Source organism: Thamnophis elegans, chromosome 7 (genome assembly GCF_009769535.1).
Source record: "Thamnophis elegans isolate rThaEle1 chromosome 7, rThaEle1.pri, whole genome shotgun sequence".
In the NCBI taxonomy this organism is placed as follows: Eukaryota; Metazoa; Chordata; class Lepidosauria; order Squamata; family Colubridae; genus Thamnophis; species Thamnophis elegans.
Window position 1 is genome coordinate 50,200,275 of NC_045547.1, and position 13,732 is coordinate 50,214,006.

General features: G+C 37.1%; 1 protein-coding gene across 2 annotated transcripts in view; it reads right to left on the reverse strand.

Moving 5' to 3' along the window:
- The window catches only part of SRGAP1 (SLIT-ROBO Rho GTPase activating protein 1), a 218,007-nt gene that overhangs the window by 4,875 nt on the left and 199,400 nt on the right, over positions 1-13,732 (reverse strand). Inside the window, exons 19-21 of one of the 2 annotated variants that reach the window (XM_032220782.1) lie at positions 6,215-6,439; positions 4,092-4,171; positions 212-392 (exon numbers count right to left, since the gene is read on the reverse strand). In XM_032220782.1, coding sequence (XP_032076673.1) covers positions 212-392; positions 4,092-4,171; positions 6,215-6,439 — 486 coding nt within the window. The remainder of the gene's footprint in view (positions 1-211; positions 393-4,091; positions 4,172-6,214; positions 6,440-13,732) is intronic. The other variant, XM_032220783.1, reaches the window with a different exon arrangement.

Below are 13,732 nucleotides of genomic sequence, written 5' to 3' on the forward strand. Positions count from 1 at the left end.
AATAAAATTAAAATCACAGAATAGGAAATCTTATATTTATGACAGAATGGCTGGGAGAGACTAATCCTTAGTTGCACTTGCAACAGTTGAGCTGTAAAGATTTCTGGTATCCTGTAATTTGGAATTTAGAATCTGTAGATCTCCCACCAGAGGAAAATGCTGGTCTGAAAAGAGTACCTCTGGTATTACAATAACTTTAACTGTTTCTTACATATCTTGAACCACTATATATTGGTGTGGTACAAGGCCATCAATTCCATTATGTCTTCCTTCCCACCAATCATCAGAGGCTCGATGATATAAAAGCAGTGAAGCCCCTTTCTTAAAAGAGAGTTCTCGTGCAGATCTTCCAACATAGTCAAACTTGGCTATAGCTTCTATTGGATCACATTCTGTGAAAGATAAATCACAAGACTTTAAAAATAGCTTATAACAGCAAGGGACATGAGTAGATAATAAAAATTAGCATGAAGAAAAATATTATTATTCAAATAGTACATTTTAGGACCCAATAATCTCTGAGGAATAAAGCTATCTGGCTAGGACTAAAGGACGTCTTTTCATGAAATAACCTTGTACAAAATTATGGTACAACCACCTTGAAATATTATACGTGGCTCTGGTTGCTGTACCTTAATAATTCATTATAGTTGGAAAACAGCAAAATAGCACAATCAAAAAGAACCGGAATATCTGCCCTATCAGAAGAGATCAATCAACTGTGGCTCTTCAGATTGGACTGAAGGAAAGAGAAAACAACATTGAGATGTACCAACATGCATAATACGGTGAGAAAGTTGTCTTTCTTCTGGTCCTACAGTGTTTTCAGGTTAACAGCTGAAAACAAATGAGGGCAGATTCAGAACTGACAGAAGGAAATACTCTTTTTACACAGTAAAATAGCAAAATTCCCTGCCAGAAATCGTGGTAATCAATTTGGTTTGCTTTAAAAAGGTTCTGGGTAGAATTATGAAGGATCAAGCAAAAAGGACTTCAAATACTATGTATGTGAAGTTGTTGGTCTGAGCTCCGAGCTTGGCAATTTGGCTTGAAGCTCAGATCAACAACCCAACAACCAACCTGAGCTACGGATATTCAAATACATTTCAATTATTTATGTCAATTACTTCTTGAATCCTAATCAGTATGTCTTCAATACTAATTGCAGGGAAATGTAAGTTTAAATGGATCTTCACTTTCCAGTTCAGGCTTGTGAGTTTTTCCAATCTGGCTGGCTGTAAAATAATTGCCTACATTCTGTAGATCTATGGCGTGATCCACCAAGCTCTTATGAAAAATATTTCTCATATAAAACTTTGATAAGCTCACAAAACATTATTTTTCTTTAGTTTCTTTTCTTGCTGATTCTTCATAATAAGAAAGATGATGCCCAGAGATTTGGCAGCTTCTTCTTATCCGTGAACCTAGTAATGCATGACTGAAAATACGTAATGGTCAGTGGTGGGATTCAAATAATTTAACAAGTGGTTCTCTGCCCTAATGACCGGCTGGGTGGTCATGTGACTGGGTAGGTGTGGCCAGGGTGGGTGTGACACAGAGCTCGTCTCGTGCTCCCTGAGACCCTCCATCACTCTCATTATACAGATAATCCCCCAGTTACAAATGTAATAAAGCCTGCCAATTACATTTGCAACCTGGGAATTTGTTTGATTGAATCACCTTAAATGAATGTGATCACTCCCTACTTTCCCCAATTCACTTGTTAATCAAACGCACAGGTCTTTAAATGCACGTGAGGAATCTCAGGCTGGGGAACAGCACGTGGGGCCTAGTGCTGGAGCAGACCATCCAAGGCCTTCCCCAATCTTCTGAGATACCTCATGCTCCCCTACGGTCTCCACAATTGCTTCCCCCACCCCATCCTGCGTGCTGGGTCTCCACAGTTTGGGCCTGTTTTGCTGGCATCTCAGGTTCCACTTACTCTTTCCCACATCATTTCCCATGGATGACTTACTTTTTTCTCCCTACAAAGGTATAATTTTTACTGATATCTATTCTGTTAATATAACTAAATACATCATTCTACACCTGAAGCATTGTGAAATGCAATCTGAAACAAGACATTTGACAAGACTAATGTACAACGCTTGATAGTAGCATTATAAAAAGGCTTTTCCATGAAATGTTTAAACGCTCAGAATTTTTAAATCTGGCAATTTTATGTCAAAAATGGCTAAAATGATGTGAATAACTTTGAAACATTGAATTCTGTGACAAGAACTACAAAACAAAACTACATTAGTTGTTCAGTGAAATCTCATTCTAACATTAGCGAAGGGTTTCTCACAGACTCTGAATCAAATATAAAAACTTGCTGGATTTCTGATTATTCCCCCCTATATTGGAAGCTGTTCTTCTGCTAATGGAAGCAGCTATATGTTAACATAGGTACCGTCTAGAATTTTAGCAAGTACGAGTATATATTTTGGAAACAGTAGTAGTTGTATTTTAAAGTCATTGTACTAGCTTTTTACTGTCATAATAAGACCACTTTAGAGAGACCATTCATTATATAGCTGTAGGGATTTTGCTCCCTTAGGAATTCTGTTGCCTTTTTTCTGCTTTCTTTATGTTGTTCTAAATAGACAAATTATTAAGAAAAATCAGTTAGGGAGTAAAGCTTTAAAGGATGGTGAGAGGAACTACTCTGAAGAAACAGATTCATTCTCAATGAATATTCACTTTGCTTTTATCAAAACAAAAATGTACAATTTGCTACAAAAATCAAAGGATGGACATAAATGATTTAGTTGCAAATAAGGGACATTTTTAACATATAGTCCTTTTATAATTTTTAAACATACCCTTAATAGGTTACATTCATACTAACTTAATTACCTTTACTTCCCACTGAAAATAATGGAAATGTTAATCATGCCATTTACTTTATTACTTACTTTTTGAAGATCTTACTTTTTTTGAAGATCTCCAGAAGTCAAGAAGAGGCTGACCCACTGGCAGAGAAGCCAAAGGGTTTTATTCAGATGATGGTGAAGCTGTAAGAATGTGAAATCTAAGGAAAATATTTCCACAAGCTTCTGAGTAAAAGACTTCGGCAGAGGCCGTGTGGCCAAGAGGCCTCTGGCGGTAGAAAAGGCCTGGACGGGGCTACGGCAGCCTCCTGCTTCAGGGGGGGTTGAAGGGGAGGTTGCTTTCTTTGTCTCACTGGGCTGAATTGCAAGGCCCTTGTTGATTGGCTGCCATGCCCCAATCCCTGAAGCTGTTCATTCGAACTAGCCAGTCAGCAGCAAGCAGACTGAGCCCAAACTAAGCCTGACCAAACTGGATAAAAACGAAACCTGCAGGCCCTCATGGCAAAGAAGCCGACGTCTTTTATTAAGATGGGGAAAGTGGTTTTCCTTAAATCTCACATTCTTACAGCTTCGCTGGCTTTTGAATAAAAGTCATCCGCTTCTCTGCCAAGTGGCCGAGTTCTTTTAAGTACAATAAAGCCATGGGAAATGGGGTGGGGAGGGCGGATTGGGCCCAGGAACCCTCCATTTCAGCCTGTAACAGGCCAGGGGAGCCCTAGGAAGGCCCTGTAACAGGCCACTTGCAACGGCAAAGAGATAAAGGCTCACCAGACAGGCAGGGAGTTGGGTAGTGTGGGAGGCCGGGGTGAAGGCAGGCAAGTGGGCTGGGCCACCGGGGCCACATAGTCAAGGCAAGCGAGGGAGCCAGAGAACAGCAGCTGCTATGCCATGGCCAAGGTGGGCGAAGCAAGATAAGGAGTGAGTCGGAGGGGCGGGGTGGGCCAGCCAGTGGTGCAATTAGCCAGTTCTCTGAACTGCACAAAAATTTAATTAACCAGTTTGCCCGAACCAGCTGAAGCCCACCTCTAGTAATGCTACTATGCCCTTTATACTGGCAGTAGAAATTGTTTTTGCTGCAGTACTTATTTCCACCCTGACTGTGTTAGTCAGAAAAAAAAGCAAAGGAACAGGTAAGTGTATTGTAAATCATTTAATATTATAGACAATGAAAAAATGTGTATTTTTCCTCTGGGAATGGCATACATATGAAATTAAAAAGAGGCACAATGTCATTAGAAAGAGCAAAAAACAGCATACCATCATCACTGGTGTGTACTTCTGCTCCAGCATCCAGATCTACTTCTTCTAAGATACCATGTTCACTATAAGGGCTATCACTGTAGAGAAGGAGTACATGAATTTATTTGATGGTAGGATGGAACTATAATTTAAAATTCCAATAAACTGGTCATATTAATGTATTCTTTTTTCAAATATAACTTTTCAGCAACACTTGATTAAGTACTTTTCTAACTTTCTACACACACACACACACACACACACACACACACACACAGAGAGAGCTAGGTATAGAATACATATCCTTAATTCAAACAGAATCTCTTTTTTTCATGGGAAAGAAAATCACTCTGTAACGTCACATAAAGAGGTAATCCCAGCAACTCCCTCTGAAGGAAGGGAAAGAAATGTTTGAAACTTTTTAAAGTAAGGCAGAGTTGAATAAGCTGAGATTCAAGATGGAAAAGGAATCTAAATGGCTTCAGACAGACCTCTGACAAAATATGAATATATTAGGAATTGGAGCACATCAAAATACTTGAGCTAGAGAGTGTTTCAAGGAAATTTTAATTCTTAACTAATGGGCAAAAAGTTAGCCAGGAATTTAGGCTAAAATTAATTTATTATGTGGTGTTACATCTCTGTATGTCTCCATATAAATTATAGAATCGAATCAGTCACCAAATTGTCAAGTTGGTCATGGTGATAATATTAGTGTCCTGGATGGAGTATTTCCAAATATCTGTATGTAACATCTAGTTTGGTCTAAATAGTCATAGCCCGCATCTTGATTTCAAACACATTGGTGGGAAACCACCATACAAAAGAATCAATTTGAAATCAAGATATCAAAGAAGAAAGAGATTGGCTGCATCTTAAAATTAGTTAGGCCAAGCCTACTAAGCCAGTCCCATCTAAAATTTCCTCCCGATGCACAACACAGTCTTGGGCCAATGTGATTTAAAATCCACTTTTTCCTCTTTTTGGCTATTATTTGACCCTGAAAAACTTACTGCCATTTTATGGATGATCTTCAACTAAATGTGGGTCTCTAGTTTAAGAAAGGATCATGTTCTAGACCAGTGGTTCCCAGTGGGACCCATGCCCCACAAGGGGGGCACTTTAATTTTTAATGAGGGCAATTTGAATTTTGTTTAAATCAGGCCTTTTAGGCTTCCTCCACGTGAGGAGAGTTCACTTTTTGAGTAAAGTAAGAATTATATGTCATGGGGAGGGGATCAGGAATTTAAAGATGCTTAGGTGGGGCATGGCCAAAAAAAGGTTAGGAATCATTGATCTAGACTAATCTCATGTACCTCTTATCCAATGTAAAAGAGGCCATGTGACAAGGCTTCATACTAGGTTAGGTGATTAAACTTTCTCTCCCATTCCAACAAAAAAGGTTAGAAAAATAGATTTACTGTAGTTAGGAAACCATACAGACAAATAAATTGTCTTATATCACTCCAGATTTCTGCTGTTTATATATGTTAGTTCCAGGATTTAAATCCTAGGCCTCTCAGTGCTGCTGCATTTTTGAAGCACTGACTGCGTAGCTGCTGCATGTTTTTCAGCCTTGAATGTTTCTGCCATCTGTCCTTGTTTACACATGCTTTTTCCCACTGGCATGAGTGATTCCTCCTCCACCAGCGTCAGCCCTTAAAGGTAAAGGTTCCCCTTGCACATATGTGCTAGTCGTTCCCGTTTCATCTCCGTTTCAAAGCCGAAGAGCTAGTGCTGTCCGAAGACAACTCCGTGGCCAAAGGCGCATAGAACACTGTTACTTTCCCACCAATGGGGGTTCCTATTTTTCTACTTGCATTTTTACATGCTTTTGAACTGCTAGGTTGGCAGAAGCTGGGACAGCTCACCCCGTTATGCGCTGCTAGGGATTCGAACTGCCGAACTACCAACCTTTCTGGTTGACAAGCTCAGTATTTTAGCCACTGAGTCCCTTGTGTCAGCCCTTACATCATATTTTTTTAAAAACTGGTTGCACTATAGACAAATTCCTACATATAACTTACCTAGATCGGCAGGCAAATCACAGTTTTTTTTTGTGGTAGATGGAAGCAAGATTCTTCTAAGCTGCTCACGGAATAATATGACAAGTTTGTTAGGTAAAAGACCGAAGGACTTACCAGTAGTCATCACCTGCCATACATTTTTCATATACTGGGCCATCTAATTCCTTGCTATCTGGAAAAATGATCTCCTGGTGAATGATAATGGTTTTAATGATTTCATTAACATGAGCCTGGCATGACACTTGTTCTTGTATATCTGGAATTGGCATCAATGTTGGGCCAAAACAAATGGCCAGGTTATAAGGATCCATCATATTTTCATCACTGTACTGAGAAAGGCTGTTTAAAAAAAAGAAAAGAAAAAGAAAATAAGTATTTTGCAAGCATGTTATTGGATGGTTTTATAGTTATTTTTCCCCTAAAAAATTCCAGTTTGATTTCAACTGAATTGTACAGTTCATATATTACATTAAAGTGATTTATCATGGTCTGACTTTTTTACATTTCAAAAATCTGGCATATTAACAGGGATGTATAGGCACTGCATATATGAATATATGATAATTTATAATAACATTATACTTAGACAATATATCTAAAGCAGATCAACAATTTTCAGATAATTCAAAATGAGCACCCCATGCCCCCCAGAGACTTGAACTATAGGTAATCTCAACAATATTTCTATATCTGAATGATGTGGAAAAGAAAGAGCTGTTCTCTAACCTGAAGGAAAAATAATTGGTTCTTGATCTTAATGGACAACGCTTTCAGTTCAAAACAACAACAGTTCAGTCTAGTGGACATCTTAACATTTTTCCTTATCCAAAATGACTCACTTCATTACATACTATTTTTTAAAAAAATCATTACCATTTTTACCCAGTCTATGTACAGGATTTTAATCAGTCTGCATTTAGAGAAATTCTTTTTGCCTTTGAACCATTCTCATTTTTTTCTGAATTCTTTGTCCCAACATCTTTTATAGCCACAATGTGGTGTTTTCTTTATTACCACATTAAAAGCCAAATAGAATCTTATTTTTACACTACTTTAAAAGAAAACTCCATCTGCCTGTCTGGTAAACAATTTCCTTTGCTGAGAGGATAGATGGGGGAACTCATCAAATTTGCAGACAACACCAAGTTGGCAGGAACAGCCAACACTCCAAAAGATAGGCTTAAGATACAAAAGGAACCTGGCAGATTTGAACACTGGGTGCTATCTAACAAAATAAAATTCAATAGTAAAAGAAGTAAGTATCTACATTTAGGCAAGAAAAACCAAATGCACAGGTACTGTATATGTGGTACCTGGCTCAACTGTAGTAACTGTAAGAGGGGTCTTGGAGTCCTAGTGGACAATCACTTAAATATGAGCCAGCAGTGTGCTGCAGCTGTCAAAAAAGCCAACACAGTTCTAGGCTGCATTAACAGAATGGCAGAATCAAGATCACATGAAGTGTTAATACCACTTTATAATGCCTTGGTAAGACCACACTTGGAATACTGCATCCAGTTTTGGTCACCATGTTGTAAAAAAAGATGTTGAAACTCTAGAAAGAATGCAGAGAAGAACAACAAAGATGATTAGCAGACTAGAGGCTAAAACATATAAAGAACACTTGCTGGAATTGGGTATGTCTAGTTTAATTAAAAGAAGGACTAGGGGTGACTTGATAGCAGTGTTCCACAAAGAAGAGGGAGTCAAGCTATTCTCCAAAGCACCTGGAGGCAAGACAAGAAGCAATGGATAGAAACTAATCAAGGAGAGAAACAATCTAGAACTAAGGAGGAATTTCCAGACAGTTAGAACAATTAATCAGTGGAACAAATCACCTCCAGAAGTTGTGAATGCTCCCAACACTGAAAGTTTTTAAGAAGAGATTAGACAACCATTTGTCTGAAATGGTTCAGGATTTCCTGCCTAAGCAAGGGGCTGGACTATTTCTAATACTGCTTTTCTAATACCATAGGTTCACTATGGTTCTGATGATCAATTCCTTCCTTTTTTTCCCTTTCTCTGTTCACTATTTCCTTAAAACGCCTGAAAAATGATGTGGCTACTTTAATGAACAGCAGAGATATGACTTTTTCATGTAATATTTGAAGCACTTTTCCAAAATCATTTTCAAAATGCCGTAGTCCTACATACTGTATGCTCATACATGAAAATTAAAATGAAGTCTTAAAATGAATCTCTCTACATACTCAAATATGTTGATTGATGCCTGTACCAGACAGAATTCCAGTGTGCTCTATATAGACTTAAAATGGACAGATAATGGAGTAGATAACACTAAGGAATTCTAGACTATTGAGTTTAGAAGGACATGACCTATTGTTGGGACGGCATGCTTTTTCATCGTATAAAGGTACTAAACACAGGGTTATTTTAGAAGACATTACTTAAGGGGGGATTTGTTATTGAATTGGGAGAAGATTAAAAAGCAATATTACTTAAAAATACCAGTCTGGCTATCAACTATTGAAGCTTTTTCATATCAAATAACATACAAAAAGGAACAATCGGTTAGCTATGGTGAAATTTTGAATGCAGAGGGTAAACTCAAATCTATGCAAGAGCTGAAACAGGAAGGAATTGAAATGAATTAGTTTTCATATGTGCAAATACAATCTAGATATGATAAAGACTGTACAATGGAAGTTTTTATGATAAAAAAACTGAGTTAGATAAAATCTTGACAGGTACTGATGAAAAAGTAACTAAAAAACTATATGGACATTTACTAGAGGTTAAACTAAAAGAACAAGAAGTTAAAGAACCTATGATAGCTGGGGGAAAAAAATTTGGACATGGGATTGAACTAGAGAAATGGGAGAAATTGTGGTTCCAAAATTATAAAATGACAATGTCAACAGCTTATAAGGAAAATTTGTATAAGATGTTTTTACAGGTGGCATCTATCCCCAACGAGAATAGCAAGAATGTCCAAGAACAAATCCGAAAAGTGTTGGAAATGTCATCAGACTCCGGGATCATACTACCACATGTGGTGGACTTGTACAGAAGCTAAAAGGTATTGGACTAAAATCCACACGTGGTTGGAGAAAATGACACAGAAATGTATAGACTTTAAACCAGAGACTTTTTTATTGGGTATTACACCAGATACATATAATAAAGACTTAAAATATTTGATCATAAATATTTTAACAGCAGCCAGAATTGTATTTTCAAAAAATTGGAAAAATGAGAAAATACCAATGCAGGAGGAAGTTATTCAAAAAATAATGGAATGTGCTGAAATGAGCAAATTGACATTTGAAATTAGAGAAGAAGAAGAAGAACTTTTATAAGATTTGGGACTTGTTTTATCAATATACATATAATTACCATAATTTTGAATTGTAATAATAAAATGTGATAGGAGATACTATAAAGACATATTACTTTTATATAGAGTGTATAGATTTATAATAATGTAATGGATTATTGGTATATATATATGAATTGAATATATAGATTTATAACAAAGTAATGGAATATTGGTATATATATATGAATGGAATATTTAGAATATTTTGTTTAAAATGAAGAAACAATAATTGTAGTTGAATATATGAGACACAATGATAAAGATGTATTTATATATATTGGATAGGTATTTTATGATTTTATATATAACTGAAAGTAATGATACACAAATATAAAATGTTGGTGAACCTTTTTTTTCTTTTTTATATACTGCAAGAAACACCAGAATAAGATAGATGATACTATAAAGATATGTTATTATTAAATAGATTTACAATGATGTAACAGATAGCTAGCATACATATGAATACAATCTTTAGAATACATGTTTAAAAGGAAGAAATTATAAGAGTAAACTGAATATATGATTTACAATGATAATCAATGTATTACTGTATATTGGGTTGATAACAATTGATTTTATTTGCAACTGTAAGCGGTGAGGAACAAATGTTTGTGACCAAACAACATGCTAAATAGAATATGTAATTGATGATATTTTTATGTTATATGTGTTTTTTTTTTTTTAAAAAAAAAATTTAAAAAGGGAGAGATACAAGCTGCTTAAGGCAACAGCTGAAATGTACTTTTGTGATCTCATCCTGTATTAGCATTGTGGACGCATATCTTTTGTTAAATTGCTATTTTGAAACTTAGATCTGTGATGTTTACAAAGACTATTATTATTTTATAAGTTATTGGTAATCCAAGCATAGGAATACTGCATATGCCTTCTGTGAGTTAGAAAAATCTTTGCCTTAAAACGTTCACACTTATTTCCCAGACCTAAATATTCACCATCTTAAGAGACTGAGATATCACCTTATATCTTGTTTAAAGCCTAGATTTCCAAGGAAGTCCATAAGAGTAACAATACATCCACAATTTGTTTCTTGGTGCCTGCCAAACTTCTTGCCTAATACAATCTTATTTTAACAATGTTTTAATTAAAAAATGAATAGAATTAACCAAGAAAAACCCCATGTTGAAACATAATCTGCTGTACTAACAATGCCTGTGTGCGCGCATGTGCGTAGTCCAATGCTTATTTTGAAACTAGCTACCTGCCAAATTAAAAAGAAAAGTAAACTGGAGTGACAGGAAGCATCCTCATATTCTAGAGCAGCATTTCTTTGTGTGGAACAATTTCCACAGAATTCAAAATGTTGCTAGGGTTCAGCAACACTGAGATAGACAGAATAGACAAATAATGGATAAATTCTGATTCACCACACCATTATGGTAAGTTCCTGTAACATCCACTCAAAATTCCAAATGTTTATATTATACACTGACTGAATTTGCATTTATAAATGAGATAAGGGGAAAAAGTTCTCCTTAAATTTCTATATATAGTATGTGGGAAATTACCCCCTGGGTGAAATTACCCCTGGGTGAAATTAGCTGGGATCAATAGGATAGGATAGAATATATCTGGATCAATTCTATCTGGATCAAAGGATCCCAGTGAACATTTGCCAAGAGCCATATGGAAAGAACAGTCCTGGGAAAGCTTTTAGATAAGGAAGCCGAATTCATTTCGAGTGTCTATGTGAATAGCAATACACAGATACACCAGAGATGAGAGGCCTCTATTATCTGAGATATAAACACACAGAATTAGCCTTGCATCCTTTTGCCGCCTCGTGTAACAAATCAGTCATTCCCATATGCCTAATGTAGCTCTCTGTATGATTTACAATTCCTACCTCCCTTATCAAAGAGTACCTTTTGTCCCTCCTCCCTGCCTTTCTGCCAGAATGTGTAATCAAGAAGTGAATTGTAACATACTGTGAGATCCTTTGTTTGTATTAAACTGCTGACTAGCTTCTTTGAACTTTCCTAATAAAAAGTGTTCTGGTTTAGCCAGAAACCGCCATTTTCACCCAGTCTGCAGTGTGTGTGTGTCTCATTGCCAAAGCAGCCTAGGAATTAGAGATTTGTGAAGTGGTCCATCGGATTGTGAGAATGCTTGTATCATCAATGCAAGCTCACTCTCACAAGTGGTGACCTCCGACGTGATCCATTTTACAACGCCTGGAGTCAGTCGAGGTGCGACGCAGGGAGGCCCGGACAGGTCGAATGGACTTTCAGCGTGCCCAATATTCCCATCTCTTACCCAGCGCACTTTTCGTAAGTATGGGAACAGATTTGTCTAAGGGGCGGGTGGCCCACCTTAAGGAAACAGGACCCCTGTCCAGAGAGCAGAAAGCTCACCTTAAGGAAATTGGACAGATAATTGGAGCTCATAAAATTATATTAAAGGATAACGGAGACACATTCACGCTTTCCAAAAAGCAGGCAGATGAATTAGCATCTCTAAACCCCACTGCCCCTCCCAAGTATGAGGAAATAACAACAAAGGCTATAGGGGGAGAGAAAAGGGAAAGCAAAGAGGAGATTTTAAAGCAAACTCCTCAAGAAGAAAAATCTAACACCCCAGAAAAATCTGAAGAAGTAACAACAGAAATTGTAGATGTTTTATTGCCAAATGAATGGTACTCAGCAGCAAAAATACTTTCCACTTGGCAGATCGTCACGGAATGTTTAAAAACTCATGAACAAGCCGTGATGGGGGGACCAGACACCCCCCTGCTATATTTGAAAACCTCTTTGCTAAATTCACACTCTCACTCTGAATCCAAGGCTTTCTTTTCCCTTGTATGTATGCCTTTGAAGCTTCTCAACGTTACGCTTCTGTCTGTTTCACAGTCGGGAGATTAATTTTGGGGCATTCGGCCAGCCCCACACAAAAGGCTGCCTTTTATTTTCCTTCTCATTTCAATCTTTTGGCAAGTGAATCTGCCTGTCTTTTCCTATTTTCTTCCGGTGATCCCGGCTACCTTTCTTCCATTACCCCCCACGATGTCCCTCTTACAATGTCTCTCCTAGTCTTTCCTCATCTAATTTCATGTCTCAAGGAGTTCTTGCTTACTGATTCTTCTGATTTCTCTTCTGATTGCTTTAAGCACATTTTTATGCCTGAGTACCTGAAACTTTTTCACAGATGTTTCATTTCTCAGAAACATGTACTTTTTGCAGCTCTAATTATAAAAGCCCGTGTCAGATCTGAATTGGAATGGAGAAAAAATGTTTTTGTGAGTGCATGAATGTGTGCCTAAGTTTTTGTGCACCCTCAAGGTAATTGTAGATAAGATAATTTCAATCCAAAAGACAGGGATTTTAAAGTGTTCACATTTATAACAAATCTGCTGATTTTCTGGCCACCATCAGATGAAAATTGTTGCAGCTGTAATAGTTGTCTTTTAAAAGAAAAGTAAGAAATTTAGTAAGTAATGAGGTAAAGCCTGACTGAATGGGAAGACCTAGGTAATTGGACTTGATTACTTTGATGTAATGTCTGTTAAAAAAATTCTTAGGTGTCCATCCCAGGTTCTGTAATTAAGGCACGTATCCGACCGGTCGTTTTAAAATTGCATGTTAATTTGTGGGGGAGAGATTTGTTGTCTCAGTTTGGGGCAACCCTAACTTTGGAGTAAGGTAGAGAAAGAATGAAAAAAGAGTGAGAGAGAGGTAGAGAGAAAAAGAAAGTGAACAGAGGTAAAGAGAAAGAGGAGAATTGAATTAAATTGATGTTTGAAGTTTGTAAATAGGCTTTGGCTTGAAGCTGTGAGGGTGAGAAGAGTAGTTAGGATTTAAACTGCTCTCTGAAATTCCTCGCTGTTTGAAGAATGCATGACAAAGGATTTTGCATGTGAAGTTAATTTACACAAGCAGTTTGATTGCAGTGTTAATATATGTTAAATGGTAAAAGTTGGTATGCACGTACTTTGATTTCTTTCATATAAAGAAACAGTAAGTTGCAAAATTGTTTAATGGGATGTGTGTATGCCTTTGTGTTATCATTTCCAAATTTGTTGAGAGAAAGCATGTTTAAAGAGCAGGATAGCCGTTTGTAGAATTGTTCAGCCCTGAGCTAACTTAAAGTGATTGCGTGGGTGAGTTCCACCCCCCCCTTTTCCCCCTGAGCCTTTCCTTGGAAGGAAACAGGAGAAGGGGGGAGAGAGAGACGTGTGTGTGTAACTGCTTTCAGACCTAGAGGGAGAGAGACAGTAAGAAAATAGAGCTCATTGGCTTACATATAGCTTTTAGAACTGATGGTAATGAATGTTT